This window comes from Acanthopagrus latus, chromosome 11 (genome assembly GCF_904848185.1).
Source record: "Acanthopagrus latus isolate v.2019 chromosome 11, fAcaLat1.1, whole genome shotgun sequence".
NCBI classification, from domain to species: domain Eukaryota; kingdom Metazoa; phylum Chordata; class Actinopteri; order Spariformes; family Sparidae; genus Acanthopagrus; species Acanthopagrus latus.
This window is the reverse complement of record NC_051049.1, coordinates 12,606,144-12,617,735: the sequence shown is the minus strand read 5'-3', so window position 1 is coordinate 12,617,735 and position 11,592 is coordinate 12,606,144. Positions and strand designations below refer to the sequence as shown.

Genomic DNA, 11,592 nt, shown 5'->3' with positions numbered 1-11,592 from the left:
GAAAACTCAGAACTGGGCTCAACACTGCCTCTGTATCAGATCATTAAATGCATTACCTCCTTCAGAGATGTTAAGTTTTCACCTGTTAGTTTGTTGTTTGGATGGTTTGTCAACAGGATTACACTCAAACTACATATCCATAAAATTTAGATGGTGGATGACTCTAAGTCCAGAAAACCACCCCACTAACTTCTGTTGGGGACCCAGATGAAGGGACGGATCAGTTATTTTTCTTACTTTCTTTAAAGGGACACTTTGTAGTTTTGGGGAAGAAATTCTAATTGGAAGATCTTTGTTGACTCTTCTAGAGATCGTCTAGTTTTTAATGCCTAAACAAACTAAATAAATAAAAAAAAATGGTCATAAAGAACAGATAGATAGATAGATACTTTATTGATCCCGGAGGAAATTCAAGAATACATTTTCATACTGTTTTACTTTGTTTATATGTGGCGGACTCTGCCACCTTTCCTCTGATAACAGCTTGTTTATTCAGTTATGGAAAAAACAAATACTTTCCAGTTTGTATCATTACCCCATTAATATTGTGAATAATACAATTCTTAGTTTGAATTTCTCTAAGACGACATATTGCCCTTTTAACACCATGTGTATTTTTGGACATTTTTGTTAATTTCTCAGGGGATAATGCATGGATCTGGATGCAAAACATTAGGAATATTCAGCTGACAAGAAACTGGTTCATTACCACTCTCTAACTCTTAAAACTGTTCACATAAATTAAGTAAAATCCATTCAGATCGAGTAGGTGTTTAACACACCATAAAAGTAGAATATCACCTTGTTGCATATTGCTGCTTCTCATTAAAATGCCCATGTTGAAGGATTATTTATATTTTCATTATTTTTTATTGTATTTTATTAACAACATTGCAGCTACAAAAAAGTATCAGTCGTTCAACATTTGCAATATTTCATAATAGAGACACTGAAAACAATTCACACAGAATACATAAAAAACAACAAAAATGGCACAAATAAATCCAAAATAGGGGATCTCTGGGGTGGAGGGGTATGGAAAGTGCATGTACTGTGTATCCCATGCTGTATGATAATCTGTCACTGTTTGGGGCAATAGAGCTCTTGGGTTCTGGCAGCACCAAGTCGTTCTTCCTCTGCGGACTGCTGGACTTGGATTGTGTGGCGGCAGACCAACGATGACATCGCCAGCAGCTCTGAAAATGCCCTAAGAAAAGCAAAATGCCACTTTTTAAGCACAAGTCCAGACTGGCCACTCAGGATACATTTTAGGTGTCAATGAATACTTGCAGGGCATTATTATAATCATAGTTAATTACAAAGTCATGCGGTGAAGTGCGGAGCAGATAATGTATTCACAGCTTTACCAGGTTTCTTTATGTGTGTGCCTACCCCGATACTTGCTGACTGATGTCCTTTGATGCCATTTTCATGTCCCTTAGGCACTCGAGACAGGTGCTGTTGTCTTTATAATCGCCCTCTGTGCACTCCACCAGCAACTTCTCACTCTCCCTCAGGCAAGCCTCAGCTTTATCTAAAATGGATGGAGATAAGATACAGGGGGCAACAATTAACATAACATTTATCATCAGTAAATAAAATACATAAAAAACATGTATCAGTTGGTGTGTACAAGAGCTACACTGGTACAATAATAATACAGTAATTAAAAGAGATTATTCTAATTTCAATCAGTTTATGTGACAAATCCTCATAATTCAAAAGCACACACCAAAGTCTGCCATCGTCTGGAAAATGCTGGCCAGCTACATCAGAGATTTGCACATTTGTATACTGGTTTGAAGGGGACAGGACTGTGTTGAAAAAGGTAATATCAGATATTTTCCGTGAACTAATAAGAATTTACAAATGTCAGAGAAAGTATCAGATCTTTTTTGTTGTCATGTTGGGAGTGACACACTGTCTTAATGACTTTTTCAGTGTTCAGTTCTGTGTAACTTTAACTTTTCAATGAAACTTTTAAACATTGTAATAACAACCTAGAAATTCCTTTCTGTCTCCATCAATGTAGAAATTCTTGACAGGCAGCTCATGTCGGGTGGTGTCAACAGCTGTGGCAAAACACTTGTAGTCCTTTGTGAACTGCTTGGCAGCTTCAGCCACAGGGGTCAGTGCCGCAATCTGAAAAAAAAAATATATATAAATATTAGTCAATATAGTTGTTTGATTGGACATTGCTATCAAATTATAAAAACAACATTTCTAGCTCTTTCCAAATGCACAAACTATTTTTTAAAATAGGCCACATTTTTAAAAGTACTTCAAACAAGGCTGATTCCTGACCTGCAAATCCAGCATCTCATTCACTAGCCTTTCCTTCTCCATGAGGAGGTGTTGGCGCTTCTTCTCCTGAACCTCATTATGCAACGCCTCTTCTTCCTCCATCTCCTGCAGGATCCTCGCTTCAGCCTCGGCCTTGAGCTTCATAGTATTGCTCTCCATCTTAAATCAAACATTAAAAAGGTGGTGTCAAATCATACACAGCATGAAGTCATGTTATGAATCATCAGATACACTGAAAAACTTACTTTAGCTGTGAGGTAGGCCAGAAGGAATGTATTCATCTCAATTAGCCTCTTGTCATTCTCTGGATTTCTCTCAGGTTCACCTGCTTTTTCAATCACTGTTTTTTCTGAAGGATAGATTTTTTTTTAAGTTAGCTGTTAAAGGACAACCACATTAGTAGATAACAGCTATCATCGCAGGGCTTTAAATCGGTTTACCTTTAATAACTGAAATATCAAAATCTGGTCGATGGAAGTGTCCATCTGAGAAAGTGGACTGTAGAATACTTCTCCCAAGCAGTGAAGGTTCAGTGTCACTTGACATCCTTGCTGTGAGGAAGATAATATAATCATACATAATCAAAGTATCAACAATAAGCCATTACAAAAATAAAGTCCTTTTACTGAAGTTCAGTACTTGGAGGTTAATATAATTGCTGGTAGAGTATATGACTCATTTGATTTAAATTTCCATTATCAAAGTGAGAAATGCAGTTTCCTATCATAAACAATTGTGAGAATGCACATTCACAAGGAACACCATGAGAAATACTCACATGCTGCCAGAGCCTGTGGTGCCATTGTACGTCTTGGTGGAGTGCCCACCTTTGGTTTGACACCACTGGGTTTAGGTGAGGAAGGCCGCGGCGGTGCAGCAATAGACTCATTTGTCAGCGAGTTACTCTGTTAGATAAAGGAGTGTAATGAGGTACAAATGTGTGACCGCAAACATGTTACAACGAAAAAACAAAGACGACATTACAGGTGTAATTTCTAAACTACGGAAGCAGGAAAGGAGGAGTGGAGCACTGGAATATTTTAACATATTACTCTGTGAACGAGGATTTGTTTTGACCGAGACAAATGAGATTGTGGAGAGACCGTTTTAAGCGAGCTTAATTTAGTTTCCACGCAGTTTGAATGAAGTGTGTTTAACAATGTGGTTTGGAGGCGATTAAGCTCTTCTTAGGTAAAAGTGAGAAACATGAATTCAGACAGGGGCACGATTGTGTTTTTTTTTTTCAGTTTCGTTAGAAATATAGAAGTAAGAATGTTTAGCTGCACAAGCAAAAGATCATTATCATCATTATTTAACTACGCATTTAGAACTTTTGTATTTATGTATGTTAGGAGAAAACACAAGAAATAGCATTACCTTTGAAAGAGATGTCTTCTCAGCAGCCTGCATATAGCGAGACTTGACAATAGTCCCAGTTGCTAAAGATTGATTAAGAGATATCAAGGAAACAAATGACAATGATTCAAATTGGTAAACACTAATTCAACACATCTCCAGAGTAAATATCAGTCCAATATCCAACTTAAACTAACTTCACCTCGGTAGTATAAAGTTCAAAATGTAGTCGAATTGAAGTATAAAGTACATCACTTAAGTAAATGTACTTTCCACCTCTGCCACAAAGTCATCCTGTAGCTGAACGTCTGTGAGACAGGTGTGTGTCATGTTATGTTCTCATGTCTGATAAGTGACAACACAACGAACATTATGTGTTCATTACGTTCAGACTAGTTTCGTAAACCAATACGAGTACTTACGTTTGACACTTTTCTTCCCAGCTCCATTGCTGTTCGCTTTATTAGCATTGCTCCCACTTTTCGAGCTGAAAACAAACAAAAATGAGCCGTCAACTAAAATAATGTAGGAACAAGAACCGTTGTTTTTTGTTTAGAGGAGGAGCGGAACCCTGGAGCTAAGCTACACAGTTAGCTTAGCTACTGCTTAGATGTCAAAAATCAGACGAACGCAAGAGGCGTGTACATTTACTTCCTATTACAACATACTTATTGACATTACGGCTGATCTACTGTGTGAAAAGATGAAGTTACCGCTAAATAAAAGATAATATTGCGTGTTAACTAAAACGACTGATTGGGTCTCTCTTCATCTAGTTCTGATGAAAATCAAACTGGACATACTTTTGTGAAATACACAACAATCGCGTTAAAGATGGACAAAAACACAACGAGCACTACCTTTTAGCGTCAGTCGAGACACTTTTTAAAGTACTTGGCACTGTTGTTTTTCGTCTCGACGCCATAATGTTTTGAAGCAAACCGCCTGCACGCCCTGTTTTGTAGACCGGTGAAAACAAGAACCGACACTTTCGTTCCGCTTCGTCTTCTTCGTCGATATGATGGCAACGCCTACGGAAGCCCGCATGCATCTACTGTACAAGAGTGCGATCAGTCACAGTGACGGTAGTTACTGATAGACACCAGAGGACTTACTTGACTTGACACTGTAAAGGTCCATTGCTGCCGTGTTTTTTTGCAGTCTACGGTGGACCTTACAGAACTCCTATGGAGGACGGAAGCTGACAAAATTAGAAATAAATAAATACATGCATAAAAGTGAATAAATAATTAAATCAAAGGGACAAATTAAATTGGAATGTAAATACATACCTAAAAGAAAGAATACAAAGGTAAATAGATATAGGAAATTAACGGAAAAAAATATGTCACATTTCATAAATTAATTAATTTTCTTATTATATTTTTTGTCACAATTAATGGAATATCTATTTATTTATTTAATTCTAATTTTGTTCAGTCCTCTGTATGACTTGTCGGCTATAGTCTTTGAAATTATTTCTATAAAACCTCTGTGATATTACTTATTTTGATGGACAAGACAAAGTATTCTGCTTTGTGGTTTATTGGGACTGATGTTTTGTGTTTGGCAACGCTGCCTCAATTTTGTTTGATTTCCCTGGATTCCACTCATGCTTTCTTACTGAGGACGTTTGAGGGCCAGGGGCGAAAAAAAGTTGTAATGTGGTGGGGCACCATCCCGCAGAAAGTCATGACATGTTTCCAGTCACAAAATGCATTTCACCACATTTTGTCCACTGCTGGGGCACCCTAGAGGGCACTTTATCATCTATACCATAATCTGCCATCAGGGCATCCATGGGGGCACTAGGGCAGACTTGCTGCTCCTGGTGCCACCTGTGCCTCCACATTTTTGTTTGATTGGACGTCACTCACAGACACAGCACTGGTATATTTTATTGTTGAGGTAAACTCCCAATTTACCTCTGTACTCCTCTGATTAAGCTCTGAGAGTTACCAGCTACACTCTTTTAAGTTGTTGATTCTTAATCTACACCTGGTTTGAACAGATTTGGGGTAAACTGTATGTTCTTACCGTGCACCTGGGTCATGGAGTAACTTACGAAGACATCTAAAATTAAACCCGTTAGCATAAGCCGATGAATTTTAAAGGGCAGCATTAGGAATGAATGTGATGAAAAAAGACATCTTCTTCAGGGGGTGACTGTGTTTGAACAACTGCTTGTTTTGTTGTGTTTTATATGTAGCATTGTAATGTGTTGTGATTTTATACTGCTGTTTCTCTTGTAAAAGAGATTCTTGATCTCATTGGGACTTGCTGTGCTAAAAGTGCTATTGCTATGAATAAAATACTATTGCCATATATTGTACAGTTTTTCAAATTCTCGTGTCCAGACTCTACAGGGGCACTAGTCAGAAATATTTATCTAAGAGATAAATTGACTTGCATTGACTTTAGGGGGAGACTACAGTTGTTCCTTTAACCACTAGATGGGTGTAAGGGTCTGTATTCACTGCCAGTGTAAGAACACACTCAGTGACAGTGCTATCAAGTTAATATACTTTCAACCTGTACAAACTACCTGAAAGATTATGTCTCCCTCTCATATGTCGGCTGAAAATAAAACAAATAGACATTTATGCATCAATTTGTATTGCTTACCATTTATTCCCTTATCAGTGTCGTGGCCCGGGTGGAGCTAATCTCGGCTAACAATGGACGGTTTAAAGATTGTGTGAACACCGGGCAGGTAACCAGACTATCATAGGTGTGAGAACATCCAGTCCTGTTAACTTACATATCTGTCAAACACCTGAAATTGGAGCACAACGAAGAAACCCACATAGGACAACATGCAGACTTATATCTTTTTTATTTGGTCTTGTGAGGCAGTGGGGAGGATAACCACTCGTGTGCTTCTGACTGCATATGTGTGCGTCTTCATCCAGTTGTGTGGGTATCTGCTTAGCGAGCTCTCTTACCTGCAGACTAATGTTCGTTTGTGTGTGCAGGAGTCTTAAAGAACATAATGGGTGCTGATCCCACCTGTCTGAGCCGGACTCGGACAACAGCGGGAACAATGAGGAGGGAGCGGGCGTGGGACTGGGTGGCAAACACTGCAACTTCTGCCCCTAAGTCTCTTCAGCGGACATGGCTCGGGTAGAGGGACAAAAACATGTTGTATATTGAACAGTGAGTTGGATATTGGCTTTAACATCTGCATGGGGATTTGTTGACTCAGTATCTCAGTGATTAACATTCGATGATAGGCTAGTATTTTTAAAATATGAGATTTTTAAGTCACAAAGGTGTTTTCCTTCTTGTTCCTCCAGATGCATATATGCAGAGTTTCTAAAAGGGCTGTTTTCACTTGAAATGCTAAAAGTATACATTTTGAGGGCTTTGAGTCCTCATCTCCTCAACTTGACGTATTTACAAAACTTTACAAATCTATAGACACGGTTGATTGGATGATGCCTGCTGGTATAAACAAAAAATGTGTTTAGTAATTACAACCTCTGTCCTTTATAAATGTTAATGTCTTCAGTGGTGCCAGCGCTGCTCCTAGCTGAGTGGGTAGAGTACAGGTCACAAAATAACACACTCTCACTTGTTAGAACTGCCAGCCTAGTGGTTTAAATAATGTTACTGTAAAGGTTTTCTCAAAAAGATTTTGCATACCGAGCACAGATTAGATCTTTTTGCAAGCTAAAATTCATGAAAACTGATTTTATGGGTTCTTATTAACATGCACTCCAGAAAATTTGTGCTGGGGGAGAAACGATTCAGATGCAGCTTGATGGCAGCAGATTTCCACCTGAGAAATATATATTTGACCAATGTAATCCTTTGTTTTTGCCGTTGTCCAGGTCAAAAAAGCATATCAGTTTAGTTTCACAGCATCCAACACTATATGACAAACACCACAAGGAGTACCTAAACAATCACATCAAAGACAATATGTGTCTTGAGATCGCCCAGCCGTTACGGATACATATTACATTTAGCGGATACACATTACATTACATGTTGGTTATAGAAAGACTTATGTACTTATTAACGTTTTAAATGTGGGTTAAAGCCCACAAGTGGTTAGAGTATCGAGTTTAGGTCTGTATACTGAAAGATATCCAATTAAAACCCAGACAGTTGATAACACTGTGAAATCAAAGCAATTTTAACATTCACTCCGCATTTTGGGGGGGGAGAGCATTTTCTAGCTGATGGTCAGATTTCAAGAGGCGGCCTTGTGAGTGTGAGTGTTGTGAGTGTTATTTGTGACATCACAAGTAGTTTGGAGACCAATACTGGTGCAGTATTCAACATACACAAGTATGATGTGGGGACCTTGAATCCTCCAGTGCAGATATAGCCTACTGATCATAAACTTTACAGTGTAGTAGGAGTCCTCTTGTGGCCAGCAGTTAATGAAAATTTTTTTCACCGTCATATATCCTGGGATTTCTGACAAGGACGAAGGAGTAGTTGCCACTTTAAGGATTTTAATGTGGTCACTATTTTTCCTGTGCAAAATCAATGTCAGACACACACTTTTATGTTTTTATCTATACATCTGCGGAGGGGATCTTTAACATGAACCTCTGAGCCGGTGGATAACATCCAGCTATTGGAACTAGTTTTATTCTGACCTTTCTGCTTTAATGAATTTTCCTGATAAAGGTTGAACATTTAGTCTTGGCACTCAAACAAATCTCTCACAAATACATGCTTGTATTTGTGTGTGTGTGTGTGTGTGTGTGTGTGTGTGTGCTGAGCATGTCATGTGAGTGTGTGTGTGTGTGCCCTACTCTATCAGTCTGTGTAAAGGCCGGGTCTTATCATTGCTCTCCTCTCTCTCTCGGTGTAATAAAGCCCTGAGGCCGGCCGCTGTGTGTCTGCTGCGTGCTGGCTGTCCATCTCTCACCACCAAGCAATGCCAGGACCAGTGGCTGCTTTGAGGTGGCCAACAAGTGCCGTTGATGATGCTGATACATGCATGTGCGAACTCTTTTGAACCCGGCAATACTTGTTCATAAATAATCTGAATGTTTTATGGTGAGTTGCCTTTGCGTTTCTCTGAAGTAAGGGACAGGATCCAGTCAAAAGCAAGCCGAGGAGCTGAGGAGAAAGAGCGAGAGGTGCACGTTGAAAGACGGCACTGCAGGGACACGCCGAGCCGCTGAATGAGAGCCCTTGTCTCTTTCTCTGAGCCCACCTCTCTCTGCTCCGAAACTCTGACGTCTGACCGAGGACTCGTCTGTGTCACTGTGACCTCACTGATACTCTGCTGTGCCGCTCGAGGACACTTCAGGCCGATGGAAATGCTAGAAGGAACAGCTGTAATTTCACGTTATGAAAAAAAAAAAAGTAAGCTCTCCCGACGCACATAATCATGATTAGACACACACACACGCACAGACGACACCACCCATGCAGCCCCACACACCAGCCCCTCGTTCTCCTTTGCGGTAAGCTGTTACTCATCACGGCCCAGTCTGCCAGTCTGGTCCACATAGCCCTCCAGGAATGCCTCAAACACACAGTGCCTCATATAGTAAAGCCAACAGGCAGTGTTTGCAGCCTTCAGTTAACTATCTGAATTGAATCACACCACTCAAAATATGATTATATGTATACGTTTTTTTTTCCCGCATCTGATTTTATTGGATGTGTATTCAGTCAAGTTAGTTGAATTTGGTTATCTGACCGTGTACTGAATCAGTTACCGTTTTTCCTTTTAATATGAGATCACAATAGGTATTGGATTTGTTTTTCTGAATAAAGTATTTCCTTTTCATCCTGAGACAAGTGTCCGCTGCCTTGTCTCTCCAGAGCAGACAGGTGTATGATTTCCTCCGCTTGCTCTTGTCCTAGTGGCTCTTGTTGGACTTTAGGATGGACTTCACCAGTTCAGCAGGAACTCCCAGTTTTAAAGGGGGAAGAAAAACCAATATTTATCTTTTCCACAAGCGAATAAAAAAGCTGTTCTCAGAGGAAAAGTAAGCTCCAGAACACTGTTTGAATCTAGAGAGGTGGCAGGGTCCGCCAAATACAGTATGAAACTGGGTTGTTCTTTAAGGCCGCCTTGTTAAGGCGTAAATATCAGTCAGTGAAGATCTTTCTCTTTTGATGAAATTCTCTATCTCTAGCATCATTTTTAACAAACACAAGATTACAGCACCAATATTTTCTTCTAACTCTCACAAACAAGCGAATACCTCAAAAATTTCAAATTATTCCAATGATTATGGTGCCAGTCGTTGCCATTTTGTTGACCTGCAGTTCAGATGTCACAAGTAAGAGGTACATGGAGGCGGACTACAGCCCAGGCAGTCATCTTTCTTTTCCACAATATTTCCTGCGTTGTCTCAAGGCAACGCCGCAGACCCCATCGAATGACTTCGAGCTTTGGGTCTCTCACCTCCTAATTGTTTAATTACAGTGCTTATCTCAGCAGGACGTGACCTCAGCTCGGTGTTCACTCTTGTGGAGGAACCCTGCAACATCCCCGGCTGCAGCGCTGCAGGCCGGAGGGGGGGATTTCCTGTAGGTGTCTTGAGGGCAGTGGGATGTTTATTCAGGCAGAAACATTAAGAACAGTATATCCTCAGTCACATCATTACAGGTCAGCGGTTCATGTTCTTCAGTACATGTGCTGTGCAATTGCAGGAGACTTAAAGGGGCCCCATGTTCCAAATTGGAACTATTTACAGGTGTGAATTACATCATAGTGTCATTACAATGGATTCCTTGATCATTTTCGATTAAGACTTTTACAGACAATTTCAAAACGAAAAGTGAATTTCTATCATTTTGATTAATACTGAACATGCAAAAATGTGTTTTAACCCAAACTTTTTATGTGGATTTGTCCATTTTCTTTCTTTTCTTTTTTGTTCAATGTTTTCAACCAACCTGTGTTTGATTTTGAAGTTGTCCAAAGGTACTCACATCAGATTGCATGGATGTACGTTTCTGGCCACACAAACTACCATGTAACATGTATTCAGTAACTGACTGCATTTCAATGTAATCACACCCAACTCTTGGCATCGTGTTCATCAAGTGTTTCTCTACAGCTCATCTTCACTGTAATGCTCACACACAAACTGAGGCCGAAAATCACACGTTGAAGTGCAAAACAACAATATAGATTTAAAGACCAATACAGCTTTTGTAACACCGTGTGTGTGTGTGTGAGAGAGAGAGAGAGAGAGAGAGTCTGCCTTTGTGTATCCATGTGTTATGCATCCATGTGAACGTTTTTGCGAGTGAGATATGAGAACCATAGATCAAGCGTGACTGGCTGTGCGTGTGTGCGTGTGTGTGTGTGTGTGTGTGAGAACCATGTGCAGTGCTTTAGCAGGGCAGTGTAGCGTGCAGTGCAGGAGTGAGCAGAGGCGGCCCAGGCCAGGACAGCCCCAGTACCCTGGTAATCCCTGCGTTTTCAGGAGCCCTGGCCCGTACTTGATGAGCTTGAGCAAGAAAAAGGTTGCGCTCTCTCTCGTGTGTGTGTCTCTCTCGCTGTCTCCCTCTCTTTCTCTTTCTGTCTCTCACTCTTTTTATTCCCCCTCTTTTTCTCATGCCTCCCCCTCCTCCTCCTCCTCCTCCTCCCCGTCCCCTGGAGCCACTTTGCGAGTGAATGGATTCCAAGTGTTTACTCAGCAACTCTGCCTGTCCCTCGATATTTCTCGGGATTTCATCTAAAAGAGGAACAGAACCTGCAGACTGGCTACTGTCGGCCACCTCAGACTCATCCGACAGATGTTAGGGGACGTAATGCTGATCTCGGCAAATGCACACACGCAGAATCACTCATTCTGCAATTTGGAAATTCATGTCGTGATGAGCATGTCTCTTCAAAAAGTTATTTAGGTTCAACTTAAATGCAGTCAGGGACATTTTTGATTTGCACATATGCAACATCTGTCTTTTACAACTTTATTAATGTCCTTACCAATAAAAAGC

The 11,592-nt window shown here is 40.3% G+C and overlaps 1 protein-coding gene across 1 annotated transcript; it reads right to left on the bottom strand.

Annotated features, from left to right (window-relative positions):
* Positions 1–839: 839 nt before the first annotated feature.
* On the bottom strand, positions 840–4,678 carry haus8 (HAUS augmin like complex subunit 8). The gene is made up of 10 exons (XM_037114872.1): positions 4,521–4,678; positions 4,083–4,147; positions 3,682–3,743; positions 3,083–3,209; positions 2,745–2,855; positions 2,550–2,653; positions 2,305–2,463; positions 2,001–2,142; positions 1,393–1,534; positions 840–1,207 (listed from the first exon to the last, which is right to left on the bottom strand). The coding sequence occupies exons 1-10, from the start codon at positions 4,583–4,585 to the stop codon at positions 1,081–1,083; spliced, it is 1,104 nt and encodes a 367-aa protein (XP_036970767.1). The 5' UTR covers positions 4,586–4,678; the 3' UTR covers positions 840–1,080.
* Between the last annotated feature and the right edge of the window lie 6,914 nt (positions 4,679–11,592).